Source organism: Electrophorus electricus, chromosome 14, assembly GCF_041902795.1.
Source record: "Electrophorus electricus isolate QZ-2024a chromosome 14, ASM4190279v1, whole genome shotgun sequence".
Lineage (NCBI taxonomy): Eukaryota > Metazoa > Chordata > Actinopteri > Gymnotiformes > Gymnotidae > Electrophorus > Electrophorus electricus.
The window spans coordinates 21,118,125-21,136,747 of NC_137510.1; the positions used below are offsets into that span (position 1 = coordinate 21,118,125).

General features: G+C 39.7%; 2 protein-coding genes across 2 annotated transcripts; one reads left to right on the top strand and one right to left on the bottom strand.

Moving 5' to 3' along the window:
* The first annotated feature begins 337 nt into the window (after positions 1–337).
* ndrg1b (N-myc downstream regulated 1b) lies at positions 338–9,030 on the top strand. The gene is made up of 17 exons (XM_026999987.3): positions 338–478; positions 827–1,002; positions 1,175–1,243; positions 1,354–1,386; positions 2,352–2,457; positions 2,627–2,753; positions 3,290–3,352; positions 3,461–3,521; positions 3,838–3,924; positions 6,169–6,225; positions 6,752–6,855; positions 6,963–7,025; positions 7,126–7,177; positions 7,296–7,343; positions 7,505–7,540; positions 7,627–7,678; positions 7,923–9,030. The coding sequence occupies exons 2-17, from the start codon at positions 925–927 to the stop codon at positions 8,087–8,089; spliced, it is 1,203 nt and encodes a 400-aa protein (XP_026855788.3). The 5' UTR covers positions 338–478; positions 827–924; the 3' UTR covers positions 8,090–9,030.
* A 106-nt stretch (positions 9,031–9,136) lies between these two features.
* On the bottom strand, positions 9,137–14,498 carry ccn4b (cellular communication network factor 4b). The gene is made up of 5 exons (XM_026999957.3): positions 14,283–14,498; positions 13,438–13,714; positions 11,282–11,536; positions 10,418–10,611; positions 9,137–10,322 (listed from the first exon to the last, which is right to left on the bottom strand). The coding sequence occupies exons 1-5, from the start codon at positions 14,328–14,330 to the stop codon at positions 10,023–10,025; spliced, it is 1,074 nt and encodes a 357-aa protein (XP_026855758.2). The 5' UTR covers positions 14,331–14,498; the 3' UTR covers positions 9,137–10,022.
* Between the last annotated feature and the right edge of the window lie 4,125 nt (positions 14,499–18,623).

Genomic DNA, 18,623 nt, shown 5'->3' on the forward strand with positions numbered 1-18,623 from the left:
TATGAGTACTTAAACGATAAAATTTACTCGTTCATTTTGGGATGATAAGGGAAAAGAACAGACAAAGAAAGTGAAAATGGTCATACTGCGCCATCTAGGGAATAAAACGAGTTATTGTAAAACTCTCAGATAAGTCAATGAATACAAGAGAATCATGCAGTTTCAGAATTTTTAGTCAACACCGCTTAAGGACATTTTAACCCAAAATGCTTGTTAACGAAAACGTATATCATTTTATAAAGACCGTATCTAATTGGTTTTAGTGTTTGTATCTTCGGTTTCTAAGTACCTCTACATTGTATGTGGTTACTGACCTATTATTACCATCAGGTTTAACATGTAAAATCTTCTGTCTGGGATTGGACTGACAACCCATGCTCATTACTGCAGACATGCATGTCCTAAAGCAGATGGGCCTAGGGGGAACGACTAACTGTGCTCTTCTAAGGTTATTAGTTTCCCAGTCATGAATCGGCAAGTATGTACTACAATTATTTTTTCTTGAATGGGCTTTTAAAACAAATGCATTTTTCTAACAACACGGTTAAATAACGATAAAGAGAATGAAGATACAATAAACATCAATTCCATCTAATCTTGCATTTTAGTAATCGGGATCATTTTGGTGCATTTTAAACAGAGAAGGTCAGTCAGCACAGCTGTAACATCCAACACATACTTCAAACATTTACAAGTGGCATGGTCATTTAGATTTTAGGGAATCTCTCATTAGACTTCTCAAAAGTAGCTTAGTGAGGTCATAATATGTAGTAGGTTAACGATAATCAGTAAGAATTTTAGTGATGTCATAATCTTACTATTACAGGCCGCAAAAATTCTAAATTGGAATTGCGAAGGCTAATATGCATATAAGTTTATATTGAATCTCCGTGATCAAAACGAACCTTCCCTTACACACCAGCAATGCAGAAGATATTCAGGCGGAGAATTGATTTAGCGAGGCATCTTTGCCCATCACCTTTTGGGGTAATGGCAAAAAGGGTAGGTTGGGCAAATGTTTTTTTGTTTTGTTTTGTTTTGCTTTTTAACAAATGAATACTTCAAAAGAGGATGCTTGTTTAATGGTGTTTTACAACCATACGTATGTATAATCAGCAAGCCTGAACATTGTTTATGGAACTTGGCACTAAGACTTTTTCTTCTTGACCCACAGACCCCCCCTCTGTTGGAGGCTGATGAAATAACGTGCGATGATGTGTTTAGTATAGACCCATTATCTCCGGTATGACAAGGCTATATTTTCAGATTTTGAGTACAATTAATAGAATATAGCCAATGGGATGGACCTTTTCACATCCAAAATGACAAATTTTCTTTGTGCTTTATCTGAAGGATTTTAAGGGGGCATTTGGAGATCAAGTTGTGGTAAGTAACACTACCTTTTCACAGCTGTTTTAATAGGCTAATGGTTTTTTTTTTATACCAGTAATGCATGTTTTTGTAACGGGCCGAGTGCCACAGGGCAAGGAACAGGACGTTCAGACCTTCGACGGTCACACACGTTTATTGATACACAATGAAGACAACGGCGCTCACATATAACAGAAACGGTTAACATAACCACGGCTACAGCTGACACGGACGTGAGCAGTAACAGACAAAGACGCACACTCCCAAAGTGGTTTACATACACACAGACATTACATGACTAAACCGTGTGCAGGTGTACGCTAAGTACAAAGGCGTGGTTACAACAAGACCATATGACCTGTGAGAGGGGAGCATTCCGTGACAGTTTTTAAGCACTCTCATGTGTCTTATGAGTCAAATATGATCTTTTGTAATCAAATTAACTTGAACTTCCTAGAATTATATATTTTTAAAAAAACGTAACATATTTATGGATGTTAATGCACTATCAATGTGGAGTGCCATTATAGTGGTATCTGTTTAACTGTTTATCCTTACGACCACCCAGATAAGCCACTGAAACTGACAAAACCTTCTTAATGATAATGGATGAGAAAATTATTTTTTCAGTGCTTTCCAATTTATCAATTTGATCACCTCAGTAAAACAGTGTTATGTTGCTGATTTAAGGTCACTGATTTCCAATCTAGGCTTAATTGACATGTTTCTGAAAAGAGTATGGTGAGGCCCACACAGAGGTTGTTTATGACCAGTCTCTGAATCCCAGCTTCATTTATCCATCTCTCTAATGTGGCTCTAATTTGATGGGAATTAATAATTGACATTCCTCATGAAAAGAGGCTCATTCCACAGAGGTAGTTCTAAGTGTGACAGAGTAATTTCCTGACACACAAAACCACTACTGTGGAATCAGACCTCCTTTCAGAGATTGTGTTTTATACCCAACCTGGCTCTTATAGGAGGAGAATGTGGAGAGTCCTTTTGGCACTATACGCTGCACCATGACTGGTATCCCCAGGGATAACCGACCAGTCATCCTCACATACCACGATATTGGACTGAACCGTAAGATTCTGATCTCATAACAAACATGAATGTGAAGTATCTACTGGTCTGCTATTTGTACTGTAATATTGTGGCTTGTGGCATATAGATGATTGCTCTGGTTAAAGTCTAAAACTTAGAATACTCTTCTTTTATTGTGTTGTAATGACCCTGGTATGGATGTCTGCAGACAAATCGTGCTTCGACTCTTTCTTCCATCATGAGGACATGCGGGAAATTATGTGCCACTTTGCTGTGTGTCAACTCAGTGCTCCCGGGCAACATGAGGGTGCCAGCACCTTCCCTGCAGGGCGAGTGTGAGTGCCTCACGTGCCACAATGTTCTTTCAGGGGCTGAAAGACATGCCAAGGTTAAACCTAATCTAAAACATGACCATCACATACCATTTTTCCAGAAGGTACATTTATCAGAACCTACTCCATAGCCCTCCATCTGCCCTCAGGCCACTACTCTCTAGCAATCAGACAGGACAACTCTAGGTCACGGTGTTAGTGCCAGGGTCTGAGGGAAGAAGAGCAGAGCACAGCACCAGTCAGATCTGCCGTCTGTTCCAGGGCAGATTCTGCGTCTGCTGCTCTAGAGCGCTCCATCTGGGCAACACAGTGACAGACCCAACTAAACTAACATCTGGAGGCTCAGACTGTCAGCATGTCTAGCTAGCACAAAATTGTCATGCACTTGGATTTCTTTCATAAACGTCTTAGTGTTCACATGCTACATTGCTGGCTGTGGCTCCCAGTACATCATAGCTAGGTTTAGCAGGTTCAAATCATGGAGAATCAATGGGGTCCCTTAAAATTATAACTCACCCAGTGCAATTCTTGTTCTGTAGATTCAAATATCCCTCAATGGACCAGCTCTCCGAGACCCTCCCTATTGTGCTCAAGCATTTTAAGTGAGTGAACCAGATTAACATTTACTCTGAAATTAAACTGTCAGTCCTTGTTCTAATCTGAAACCCTCTTAAGGTTCAAAGTGAGGTACATTTTTTTTCTCTCCACAGCATCAAGAGTGTTATTGGAATGGCCGTTGGAGCAGGAGCAAACATCCTCACACGGTTCACTGTGAGTTGCAGCACCGTCTTTCTTCCCGATGTATTTTAACATATCGATCAAACCAAGATAACTCCTCAGTGACAGTCATGTTTCATAACAGTGTTGATGCTTCTAGCGTAATCCTCATTATCAACTCTCCAAAATGCTGATACTTCACTAGTACCCCTCTGCTTGCATATGTAAACATACCTTTTTCCAAGTGCAAGAACTCCAAACATGAACACTCTTAATAATTGCTCATTTAACTACAGCAGTTTGACATCTAAAGTGATTTTGCCCTGAAGGTTTGTCTCTCTTTGACTGCTCATGGATAAATGTCTTGCAGCTGAAGTACCCAGACCTGGTCGAGGGCCTTATTCTGATTAACATTAATGCTCAGGCAGAAGGCTGGGCAGACCGGGCAGCATACAAGGTATCACAGCTTCATATAATAGGATTTTTACAGACACAGAAATAATTATACATGCTGTGTTTCTCACAAATTTGTTTTGTTTTTACAAAGAAGCTGTAATTTCAATCTATATAATTATTAATTGAAATATACCTAAATGTAAGTTACTTATTCTCAATGATTACAATTTATCAGCCAAACACATTTAAAAAAAAAAAACCTGCTAAACATTCCAACAATAGCATCAACTCTGACAAGCTTGGTGGAAATTCCATAAACTCACAAGCCATGGAAAATCAGTTCTCCCATTTAGAAAAATCCTAGTCACCTTATATGTAACGCTTGGTTGCCTGAGTGTCAAAGGGCGATGGACAGGACGAACATTTAATTGAAACAAACACAGGGGAACTCACACATATTAGAAACAAACATGAAACGGTTAACAATAACCAGAAATACTTGGCGTGCCGACGCCGCTAATATCAATACGCTATCTTAACAATGATCAACGACGCTGCGCACCCTGACGTGCGTTTAAATACGCACAGACAAACGAGGCGCAGGTGTGTGCAGGCGTGGCCACAAACGAGGGTCCTCCCACTGCACGTAGCTGGCCAAACCACATGCCTCGCGGGAGGCGAGCGTTCCGTGACTTCATGATAACTATCCGATATCACAATCACAACTTTACAACATTGGCAATATTCGATTCCAACAACTAAAATCTTTACTGTACTCCACAATCAAAGGAACGGAAAAAGAGGGCTGATTATATCAACCCTCTACAATCTCTGATTATATCCGCATATTGTCTCCAGACAAACTCATCAAAAATACAAAAAAAAATTCTAATCCAAATCCGAAAATAGCCCTGCCAACCACAATGGGAAGAAGACCAAAATAATTTCTGTATGCACTAATCTATAACTTGTGCAATTATCCAGAGAATACATTACACTGATCATAAGATGTTTAAAATGGGATTCACCAACTCTGAAATCTGCTCACATTGTACACAGAATGCTTTTATCTATGATATATGGAACTGCATACACATGAAACACTTTTTGAAAGAAATGATCAAACCTGTATCTCCAGAATTATGTCTTTTAGGATACACATCAGCAATCAGTACCACAAAAGAAACCACCACTGCACTACTTACAGCTCTAATAATCACCAAGAAAACTATCCTCATGAACAGGAAATAAAAAAACACCATTACTATTACTCACTGGAAAAATTTACTAATGGATCACATATCAATGGAAACATTTCTGCTTCTGTCCAAAACAGAACCAGTTAATACAGCTCAATCTGGAATCCGGTCATTAATTTTCTACAAAAGTAATCACCCCAACAATTAAACACCACTGAAAAAGTAGGTACACTGGAGCCCAATACTATACTACCCTGTATATAACCATAACAAAACACTTTGCTCAATTTTCACAAACTCCCCCTCACACACACTCTGAATTTTCTCCCAGTATAACAGTGTTATTTAACATCTAACATACACATTGCTGTTATTATTATTAATGATAATAATAATAATTCTTTTTCTCATTCTTTTTTTCTCCTGTTCTCTCTCCTTTTTCATTCTTGTTATTTACTGTCATGTTCGCTCCTCCCTGGCATTGCGGTTTCCATGGCAACGCCTCTGTTTACTTACCTCCTGGTTTTGTTTCCTTGTGCTTCTTTGTTTTGGTTTTGTTGATTTCTGAGCCATTTGTCATAGTGTTTGTTTTGCCGGTTTGTTGGATTTCTGCCTGCATTTGGATTGCTCTCTTTGCCTGTTATCTGTCTGTTTTGTTTACTTCATTGACTGATTTCTAGATTTCGACCCTGGCTAGTGCTTTGGATTGCACCTGTGGAATTCCCTTGCTCTCTTATAAAGCTGCATTTGCCTTACTGCGAGCGATTCCATCTCAGCACCTGCTCCAAATGTTACACATGCCCTGTCTGTGGGTCTGCTCATGTTTTATATATCCTCCTTCATGAGCGACACATAAATACAAATAATAGTCCTCAGAACAGGGAGCAGTGGTGGGCACAAATGTGAAAACTAATATACAGAATATTACTCTTAGTATTCTACTGTGTCCAGGTGATTTTTCTGGCCAAGCTTATGGTGGCAATTGACCCTATATTTTCATTCTTTTGGGATCCTTACAAAAGTGTCAAGCCTCTTTTAATAAAGTACTGTATTGGATCATAGTTTGTGTACTCGAGACCCTAAAGATCAACCCACACTTTCCACAGATTTCCAGATGGGCCCTTGGTCTCCCTGATACAGTCATCTCCCACCTGTTCAGACAGGTATGAAATAACCCCCAAAATGATATATGTATTATAGAGCAGTATTTCTTAACCCAGTCCTTGGGATCCATCAGACAGCCCACATTTTCCCTCTATCCCAGCTCCCAACAACATCCTCACTCCTAAACCAAGCCATTAGGAAAATGAATGCCTGGTACAAGTGTACTGGGCTGGGTCAGAGCAAAAATGTAGGCCATTTCATATGTCCCGTGGACTGGGTCACTAACACTAATCTAGAATAATTAAAAGTTAGACACCTTATTACTAATGATAAGTGCTCCATATGAGCTATTCTGAATTTATAGTGTGTCCTATTTGTAACTCAAGAACCAGATGCCTACATTATTGTCCATCAAAAGGTCAACAATGTTTTTTTTTTTTACATAATCTTTTTATTGTATGTATCTATCTTAAGTGCCCTTGTAGACTGCACATAGAGGGAGAGATATTTAAATCTGTATTCACATCAAGGTTTGATGTTTTGTGACTGATTGAGTCTTGGACTGACTTTATGGTACCTTGGCAGGAGGAGATTAAGAAGAAGGCAGAATTTATAGGGACATTTCGTAACAACATCACAAATAGGATTAACCAGACCAACCTTCTACATTTCATGAAGTCCTACTACAGGTATCTCTGAGATCTGCATTCTATTGAACCTTCTGAGCTCTCTGTTTCTAGACCTGATTGTCATATGAACAGTTCCCAGTCTTATTAGCTTATTATTACTTTCTCAGACGAAGTAACCTGAAAATTGAGAGAACGTCTCCAGGTGGAATCACTCCTATGAAGACTCTAAAGTCAGTGATAAAATGTTTCTCTTTTATCTTTATTCCATGTTATTTTTTTGATGTAAACTGCTCCTATGCCCCACATGCCTGAAAGGTTTTGTTACTCTAGGTGTCACACTCTCCTGGTGGTAGGAGATAACTCTCCTGCGGTTGATGCTGTGGTATGTACAATTTGTTTTAAATGCAGAAGTTAAAAAACAACATCAAACCCAGCATTCAAATCAAACTTCTATCTGTACCTGGGAGCCTGCATGCGAATGTATGTGTTTTCCATCATAGGTTGAGTGCAATTCCAGAATGGATCCCACAAAAACAACCCTCCTCAAAGTTAGTGACCTTCAAATGTCATCAAAGCAATACTGAATATGATATTTAATTTTGTTTAATTTCACTCTCTTTATAGCATTGTCTCTTTTATAATATAACATTGACTCTTTAGAACATAACATCTCTCTATTACATTGTCCTTCATGTTGATCCTCATGAAGATGGCTGACTGTGGAGGCCTACCTCAGTTTGATCAGGTCTGTGGTTACCCATTAAAATAATGCTCTTGCATTCAAACTGACTGATACACTCTGTAATCTATTGTCTTGTTCTTACCTTATAGCCTGGCAAGCTGGCAGAAGCCTTGAAATATTTCATCCAAGGACTGGGCTACAGTAAGTAAATACTATAAATATGAACACACTGTCAAAAGGTCAAAATAATACATCAGAAAGCCTCTGCACAATGTAAAGCCCATAAATCCAATTTAGAACTGTACAGCACTGCCCGTGGTAGACCTAACAGGCTTCCATAGCTATGTTCAAAGCATGTAGCATGTATGCTTTATAAGTGGTGCCATTAGGGACCTAGAGCTATGTTATTTCACCTTGTCTCCCTGCATATCTCTGCCTCTGACAGTGTCCTCTGCAGGCATGACACGCCTGTCTCGTGACTGCACCTCCTTCACCACCAGCGTGGCATCCTTCTGGCCTCGGTCCTACACCATCAGGACCGAGGAGAGCACCTCCAAGAGTGTCATGGCTGAGGACGAGACCCTCCTCCCAAGTGTTCCACTAAAGGGCTGAGATGTTCTAACACAGCCTCACCCTTCTCCCCATATGCCCAGGGCTATCTCACCGTTCTCATGCTCAGTTCTGCTACATTTCAAATTTTAAAAATGCCCCAAATTAAGGGACCGTTGCTGTGTAGAGTTTGTGTGTCAGTGTCCCAGTAGACTAATTTAGTCTTGCACAAAAGGAAAAAAGAAAAAAACAATAAAAAGCTGTTTAAAGTGTTTTTAACTTATCAGGTTCAGTGTTTTATGTTTATTGGTAAGTGGTAGCTCAGTGGTTAAGGTGCTTGCCTTGTCATTGGAAGGTTGCTGGTTTAAGCCCCACCACTGCCAAGTTGCCACTGTTGGGCCCCTGAGCAACCCTCAATATTTCAAGTTGTACTCAATCATAATTGTAAGTTGCTTTGGATAAAAGCGTCAACTAAATGCCATAAATGTATTTAATAGCCATAAAAAGTTGATGTATAGTACATCAATCAATGTATAATACTTTTAGTACTTAGTCTATGAATCAATGTATAATACTTTTTAATAATGATCATATACCATTTGTATAATATTTTTATGAACAATGAAAAGGCTTTGATTTATGGGATAATTGTATAAATTGCACCAGCAGTGTGTGTTGATGGGTATTTGAGAGATGTGAACTATGGCTATCACTTCTTAAGGCTTATCACTTATTATGGTTTCATGCTTATTATGGTAGAATATTATGGATTTTTATGTTATAGGAGCTAATACTTCTTGTGGTTTACTGAAGTATGTTTAGTTATCTGTATTCTGCTGTAGCTTACCAATGACTGCAGAGGTATAGCATGCAATGCCTGCAATGTTTGTACCCATCAGGTGTGTAGCACCTTCTGCCTGAGTCTCTGTGTATCAGCAACACCTTGGTCGTGCTGCATAATGTATATGAAACAATATATGATGAAGAGAACAAGCATCACAAGTTATTTTTTTTATATTAAAACTGTTCTGTGACTATTAAGTGTAAATGAGACAGGTGGTGTGTCATTACACACGGACAATTATGTCATTTAAATAAACAGTCACATAATTATGTAGCCATTCATTTTATTCTTATCACAGTGAACAACAATAATGACAATATTCATTATCATAATTATCGTTGGTGTTGTTAATTATTTTTGTAGTACTGTTGTTTATACTTATTATTATAAAAACAAGAGATTATTGTTACAGTATGTCTGTTTCCTCATCAGTGAATTCCTTTGGCACTGCAGTTCCTGCATGCTCGCCGTCAGGACGAAATGGTCACTGCACTGTGTTACCGGCTCACACTCGGCTTTTAATGGGAAAGAGGAGTTATTCTGCTGGGACATTACGGCGGCACGCCTAACCATAGTTTTGGATCATGTATTGATTCTGACCCAATCTCGTTCTGTACTTGCACCACTCTGTGCTGATTAGTAGTTCTGCCATGCCCGTATGTGCCTGCATGACAGGCCACAAACTAGAATGCCGAATTTTGCTTTCATACTTTCATTTTCATTTTCATTTACTTTCATTTTCATATTTCAAAAGTTTTAACAGTTGATTCTGACGTGAAATAAACATTTCCATATCTCTCGGATCAAGTGAAGATTGCATAAGCTCTTTGGCTGCTCTGTGCACAAGGAACGCCAGCCTTTTGGCGAACGTAAATTAAATTTATCATCCTTTCTGTAAAAGTTCCGAATGACCTGCCAACTTTAATTCCTTCCAAGCTGTGTACCCCATGGAGCCTTAAAACGCATTACTGAAACTTTTGCTCAGTCAGGTTGCATGTTAACCGTGCACATATATAACCTGAACACATAGATGAAATATTCCTTACTGCACTTTGACCTTCTGAATCCACTTATGATCAATACTCATGTGAGCATTGATCCCTGCAGAGAATGTCATATGGCAGAGGGTCTATGGTATTATCACTGCCCTTCTCAATTCATGATCTCGCTGGGCTCAAAGAAGGGCTCCAGCTCAGCAAAGATGTCATTGGGGTTCCTGCAAGAGAGGTTGCAGAAGCAAGCATTGATCCACATGTACTTCCAAGTGAAGACTGACCCGTTGGGACACTGAAATTCCACCTCGATGGTCTTTGACTTGTACGGAATGCAGCAGCGTTCATCAGAACACACACCGCAGTATTTGGGCCAGTATGGTTTCTTACTGACACAGCCGGAGATGGTGAAGTTCTGGAACTCCTGCTCACGGTAGATGTTCAGGCACTTTTTTCCTGGCTTGGGGATACAGTATCCATGAGAGTAAATGTCAGTAATCGTACTTATGGGTAAGCTAACAAATTAACAAATGGAATAATGAAAGATATCTTTACCCGAAAGTATTTGGTGATGTCCACCTCACAGGGGCGAATGTTGCACATTCGGGTTTCTTTCTCCATCTCACACTGGGTGTTTTCATTGGAAATTCGCATAGATACACCCCGCCCACAGGTCTTCGAGCAGGGGCTCCAAGGGGTAGTCTGGGCAATGCAGTTTTTGTGCCAGATCTCATTGGTGCTTAGAGCCACTGAGTAATGCATGAAAAATGTTAGCTATTTTTGTTTTTATTTTAGGTATCCTCTTTATTTATTTTACCAGAAAGTCAATTTAAGATCTGCAATCCTCTACAGCAACAGAGACCTTGTACTCACTTGTAAACACATTTTGTAACCACAAAGAGAAAGAGGGCTTGATGTCTAAAACAAGCCCGTGTTAGCATCTAAATCACAATATCACTTCGTTCCATCCCAGACTTATTCAAACTGCTGTTTGCTATTATTTATAATCTTGCAATAATCTTTGATTAAACCAATAGGTTTATGGCTAACAAGTTCACCAGTCTTCCTCATCAGGCTTCAACACTTTGCAATGGCGTGATCATTTCAGCCTTCAATGAAAACCATACCCTTTTTGAAAATATTAAACTCATAGTACAGTCATGCATGTTAAAACCTTGCTATGACTTTTTCGTAACTTGTTTTGTCAGGTTTTTTTTGGGTTTTTTTTTAATTTGCTAAATAAAATCAATAAAAACATCTGAATGTACTACAGCAATTTTAATAAGGTCTTATTTGAAAAACTCCTTTACCTCAAGGCATGGTGAGTGTATATATATTGCACACTTTATACACAAAGCAATTGCAAGTGCTATACAAATAAAAAAGCATGACCTACACGAGCATCAGAGTTGTCCTTACCCTCGGGAGCATGCCTGGGCCTGGTCTTGCGTGGTTTTTGAAACTCGTCGCAGATCCACTGCTCACAGCAGCGGCCTGGAATTCTCACCTTCTTGGCTGACTGGCACCAAACCCGGGGTGGCGGGGCGTCGGTGCACAGCGACACGCACCCAATTGCCCCATTCACACACAGGCAGCGGTACTTACAGCTGGGCTGGAAACTCTGGCCGTTTCGGTAAATCACACCATCATATTCACAGCCTGTCCCCATCAGATCTGAAGCACAAGAGCATGCATAGAACAGCGCTGACTTCATCAGTCAATGGACCGTGCAAGACTATGTAGGAGTTTCATGCAGGAGGAGAGTGTGTGAGAATGGGAAGGGCTTGAAAATGAAGATGCATAGACATGTGCAGGACATGCGCATTACCACCTCTGTACTGAGCACTCCATAGCCTCACCTTGGATACAAGTTTGCTATGTGTAATCAACTGGTTTACCGAGCTACAGCATTAACACCACAGACAGGTGACGTGAATGTCATGGGCAAAAATGGGCAAGCGCATGGATCTGAGCGATTTCGACAAGGGCAAAATTGTGATGGGTAGACGACTTGATCATTTCCAAAAGGATAGGTTTTGTGGGGTGTTCCACAATGCAGTTTCAGTACGCAGTAGTTAGTACCTCTCAAAAAAGTCCACGGAAGGACCACTGGTGAATTGGCAACAGGGTCATGGGTGCCCAAGACTCGCTGATATGTGCGGGGACTGAAGCCTAGTCCATCTGGTCTGATCCCTCAGAAAAGCTACTGCAGTACAACTTGCTGAAAATGTTCATTCTCACTGTGGTGTAAGTGACACTGTGCATCGCATCTTACTGTGTAGCCACAGACCACTCAGGCTGACCATGCTTATCCCTGTCTACCACCAAATACAACGGGAACGAGAGCATCGGAACTGAACCACGGAACAATGGAAGAAAGTGGCCTGGTTTGATGAACCACATCATCTAGATGTGGAGGGCCACATTGCGTGTGTCGCTTACCAAGGGAAGAGATGGCACCAGGATGCGCTATGGGAAGAAGACAATCGGGCAGAGGCAGTATGATGCTCTGGGCACTGTTCTGCTGGGAAACCTTGGGTCCTGGTATTCATGTGAATGTCACTTTAACCCATACTACCTACCCAAACATTGTTACATACCAAGTACACCTCTTCATGGCAACAATATTCCCTAATGGCAGTGGCCTTTTTCAGCAGGGTAATACACCCTGCCACAGTGCAAAAAATGCTCTGGAATTGCGGAACATGACAGACTTGGCTTCCAAATTCAACATATCTTAATCCAGTCAAGTATCTGTGGGATATGGTGGAAAGACAAGTCTGATACATGGAGGCTCCAGTTCGCAACTAACAGTACTTTAAAGGATCTGTTGCTAACATCTTGGTGCCATAGCCCACAGGACACCTTCAGCGGTCTTGCGGAGTCCACACCTTGTCAGATCAGCTGTTTTGATGGCACAAGGTGGACCTATGCAATATTAGGCAGGTAGTTTTAATGTTATGTCTGCCCATGTGGCAGACAGACAGACAGATGAGGTAATAGAGAACGACCTCTGTTTCTCTGGGAAGCTTTTGTACTTCACTGCAATTTAGAATACCTCTACATCTTTTATTACAGTAGACCAGGCCTTGAGGGCTCCTGAGAGCTGTCACAACAACAGTGGGTATTAAAAGAGCTGGACTTTTAAGGTTTGATTTTTATTAAATTGCCAGTCTACTTTCAAGAAGTCTCTTTTTTTTAATTACAAACTATACAAACACACAGATTAAAGAAACAAGGGTGAAAATTCTGTCTTATAAGTTTCAAGCATCTGCAAATTCCTTGAATGACATTAGTTTTATTAACAGGGATATGTGAATGTCAAAATCTGAAAAACAGTGGAGCCCAGTTATGTAAACCCAAGCACTGTGATTTAAATTTTTAAAACTTTTCAAATGAAAATGAAATGATGGGCCCCTGAACTTCTTCAAACAGAATAGTGTCATCTTAATGTACATGTCTGATCATATATAAAAGTAGCAAAAACTTGTAAAGGCCTATATTACGGGATGTGTTTAGGTAAGATATTTGTAGCCTGATATAAAAGCAATCGATTAGCACATGGAATCACTTACATGCACACACTCCTTTTTCGTATCTAGGCTTGTCAGCGCTGTAGTCACAGTACAATCCCTTATGGTAGTCACAGGTGTCTCTTTCGTTGCAGGTTGCACCCATCTGTTTTGCACATACCTTGCAGCAGTCACAGCCGTCTGTAAGTAGACTGACCCCCGGAGCGCACACGGGGGCGCTCTTGGGACACTTGCACGGCCATTTACAGTACTGTGTCCTGTTGACGGGGTGTAAATCTGTGGTCACAACGGGCATGTCGGTGGAGTTTTGGGACACGATCTTTGTAAAAGGAAGAAAGAAAAGGTTAAAAACAATATTCTTTAACATCAACGTGATCCAGCACAGGACATCAATGAAATAGTTTTCAAATCGTAGTTCATTTGATAATTTAATTAATTTAGTAATTAAGAAATTAACTAATTCAGCGTCATATTCTGAGGCGCAGATAATTTTGCACCCTTCAGCAAATAATAAGATTACATTGGAATTAGCCTATGGCTTTGCACGTCCAAATAACCAGTCTTTTAGGCAGCACTTCAAATCTGTCAATATATAGGCTGCTGTAGTAGTTAAAGATGTGGATTCAATTTCACAGGCCAAATAATGGAAACTATATTCTGTGCCTGCGGCTCCTGTAGCACTTCACCAGGATGATTAAAACTTTTTTTTCATGTGCTAATGACCATGTTCCCATTAATGCACCAAAAAAGGTGCCCAACAGCATAACGCGTAAAGTTAATATTCTCCATGTGAAAACCTCATGCCTTGTGCCAGTACGATACTGAATGAGGTTATAAATGTACATATATACATAATGTATATATCACTTTACGATACAATCGCTCACCTGATAAAGACCACTGGCTAACAGCAGTATCCACAGAAACCACCTCATCACTAATATTCTGTGTGACACACATTGAGACAAAATTATTCTCCGTTATAGTCAAAATCCATTTCACTCCGTCTGGCAAAGTCTTTTCGAGACATCGGTGAGCCGCTCACTGCCACATTAGCAACTGTCTCTGTCAACGTTGCTGGCGTCGATGTTGACGTCAGCGTTTCGACCCAGGTGGTTTGGCTCCGTTTATCCTCAGCCCGTAAGTTCTGCGAGACGTACGGAGCATCTGCTTCCCTCATGTCAACCATCTTACTCAGGTAGACTCTGATTGCCCACACAGCGATACATATTATGTGTGTGCTGGACTCCACGTTAGCGATTATAGACTATATTGCAATTGTCTGTAGCAGTGGCGGGAATGTAGCTAGAGTTGAAAACACACTGGTTATAAAAGTACAAAACAGAGTAAAATAACACAACCAAATAGGATCAAGAACAGTAATATTTTATACACGTAAAAGACGAAATGACAGAATTAAATAAATACGATATTAATTAGTGCGCTTTAAGATGTGAAGATGTCCAGCCTTAGAATGTCACACGGGTTTTTTAAGTAATTCCAGAACAAGGCGCCATGATATTTATAAGCAGACTCACCACTTTTCAAACACATTTCTCGGATGACTAGCAGTTTCCTTTATGATAATGAACTGCGAGACGAGCATAATCGTTTTGTTAAGATAAAAGGCACAAGGCTACCAAAACTCTTAAAAACAATTCTATAAGGTATGGCTAGCCATAGATGATGTTTGCCTGGCAGTGTAATGTGATGCCTCGTTCTTTATATGTGAGGAATTTGGCACATGAATTCTAAATGAATTACTGATGGTGCCCATGAGTAGGTAGATAGGAAAGTGCCGAAATGTTTTGGGCATCTACTGGCTAATGTAATTTATAGGCTACAGTTTAACAATAACTTGATAGACTAGGTAGATAGGCATCAGGTGGTAATGACAGGCATACAGTGCCTTGCAAAAGTATTCAATCCCCTTAAAAGTTATCATATGCATGTGGATTACAAGTGACAAACATATTGTTCCAGCCCATACTTTTACTGAAAAGCAATATTCTCTTAACACAAAATTTTAAGTGAAAAACCATTAGTTGTCATCAGAAAAAAACAGGAAAAAATGCTGTTTGCGTAAGTGTCCGATTTCTTCAGACCACTACTTCGTATAAACACGTTTTACTGCAGTGAGAGTTTTAAGTCTACTGGAGACAGTTGCTACCAGCTTTGCACACTGTTTAGAAATGATTTTCACACATTGGTCCTGGCAGATTTGTTGTTTCATGTTGGTTGGATGCCATTTGTTGACTACAATTTTCAGATAGCATCGAAAGTTCTTGACTGGACTGAGATGTAGACTTTGATTTAACCATTGGAGAGCATCCATCTTAAACAACATTCTAGCTGGATCACACAGATGTTTTCTGTCAAACTTGCGTTTGATGTGTTTTTTCTTTAATAATGGCTTCTTTCAAGCCACCAAACATATTAGCCAGTTATGAGCAGTGCTCAGCAAATGATACTGTAGCATAGTCCTCCTTCAGACTAGTCTCAGCCTGTAGCTCCTTCAAAATCTTTGACTGCCTTTCTGTTGAATCCTTCATAAGTCTCTTTCTCGCTTTGAGTTTCTCACTTTGAGGGTTGACCTTGTTGAGGCAGTTCTTAAGTGATATGATACAGCATCCATTTCCTTTTTCCTTCAAAACATGTAAATAATGAATGACCTAGAATCGACCCTTGTGGAAATCTACACGATGCTTGGATGTCTGACTACAACATAGTAGTCAGAACTACTTAATTATGAAACGTCTGACATTGTGCTAGAGAAGTCTACCCAGTTCTGCAACTGATCAAGTAAAATCTCGTAGTTTACTGTATCAAAACAGGATTGATGTCTAGGAGATGTCTGTAGGAAATTTCTCCGTAGGGATCCTCCATGCCTTCAGTTACTTTAAGTGATCAATGTGCATGTCTTTGGAATGAGGGGCTATGGAGATTAGTTTGGATGGAGGCGCTGACAATAAAAGAAGGGGTGGTCTCCTTTGGTGGCTATGACTGGCAGAAGTTTACAAGAACCTTAACATTGATTGCAGCAGTTCTGAAACTTTGAGAAGTACTGTTTTGATGATATTCAAGACCTGAGAACCAGATTGGAAAGTATAATTATTTGTGTTGAGACAGCCATTTAACTGAATTGAAAATACCATTTTAATAATTTTGCCAAATAATGTAATGTTGGGGATACATTCCATTTCTTGGCAAATTAGATAAATAAAAATACATTGTGACTTTTAAGGCAGAAGGTCATATAGCAAGTGTATTACTGTAATGTACAATATAGATAAAAGTATTTGGACACCTACGTGAGCTTTTATGACGTCCTATTCTAAATCTATAGGGATTAATACGGATTTGCTCCAACCTTTGCAGCTTCAACAGCTTCCACTCTTCTGGGAAGGCTTTCCACACAATTTTGGAATTTATTCTGTGAGAATTTTTGCCCATTCATCCAGATGAGCATCTGTGAGGTCAGACACTGATGTTGGACGAGAGGGCCTGCCTCACAATCTCCTTTCTAGTTTATCCCAAAGACGTTTGATGGGGTTGAGGTCAGGGCTGTGTGCTGACAGTCAAGTTCTTCCACACCAAATTCACCCATCCATGTCTTTATGGACCTTGCTTTGTATATTGGAGCACAGTCATGCTGGAACAGAATAGGGCCTTCCCCACACTCTTCCCACAATGTTGGAATGTTGTCCAAATGTTGTCCAAAATGTCTTGGTATGCTGAAGTATTATGATTTCCCTTCACTCTGAAAAACAACCCTATAACGTTATCCCTTCTCCACCTAACTTTACAGTTGCCACAATGCAGACAGGCAGGTAACGTTCTCCTGGCATTCGCCAAACCCAGACTCATCCATCAGACTGCCAGACAGAGAAGCATGATTCATCATTCCACATCACACATTTCCATTGCTCCAGAGTCCAATGTTAGCATGCTTTACACCATTCCATCGAACACTTGGCATTGTGCTTGGTGATGTAAGGCTTGCATGCAGATGCTCAGCCATGGAAATCCATGCCACGAAGCTCCTGGAACACAGTTTTTGTGCTGACATTAATGCCAGAGGACATTTGGAAGTCTGCAGTTACTGAGTCAGCAGAGCATTGGTGACTTCAATGCACTATGCACCTCAGCACACGGCAACCACACTCTGTAACTTTACGTGCTCTGCCACTTTCCTACACACTTTTACTTTTCAATAATACGACTCCCAATAGATTGTGGAATATGTAGGAGGGAAGAAATTTCACAAACTGACTTGTTGCAACAGTGGCATCCCATTGAAGTACCATGCTGGAATTCACTGAGCTTTTTAGAAAGACCCATTCTTTCAAAAACGTTTGTAAAGGCAGACTACATGGCTAGGTGCTTGATTTTATACACACCAGTTCGAAGAGGTGTCCCAAAAATTTTGTAGGTGTGTTGTTGTTGTTGTTGTTGTTATTATTATTATTATTATTATTATTATTATCAGTAGTAGTAAATTAGCAAATTATTAATTCATCCAAATATCATATTTTTTTATTTGATTAATCAATATAGTTATCAGTAATAATTTAGTAGCACCCATCTATTGGTTTCATCATTTACATACAGGATGTGGTGCTCCAGGATTAGAGGGATTGTAGAAGCTCAGAAACATTATTATAATCTTGGTTTATTCACCATTCAATAACTGTTTTCTGTGGAAGAGAAAATTCTTGCCTTATTGCAGATTGAGACTTTATCTAAAATAATTAACAAAGACACTGATTTTAAAGTTATTTAGATCGATTAATCAATGAATGGAGGGAACATTTTCCCATTCAGTAGGAAATACATCTGTTGAAAATCTTTAGAAGTTGAAGTATCTTGGAGCCAGCTAGCATGTCTGATCTTGGGCTGAAAAAACATTTGACAAGAGAACTTCTTCCAAGCTACAATTTTTCTATTTTCATAAAACTACATGATCAAAGTACAATGAGAAGAAAACTGTATTCTGAATGATCATCTTTTCTTTCTTAGTTAGTTACATAGTTAGTGTACAGTGTGTGCTATATAATTTGATATTACTTTGGTAAGTATTCATGGATATTTTATATTCTAATGAGGGATACAGTTATCTTTCTCTTTTTCTTGGAGGCAAATGATGGAATTTACGCTGCCCAAGTTAAAATGTTAAATCCACATATTACATGATATGAAAAATAGTCTGGTTTTGGTCTGGTTTATAC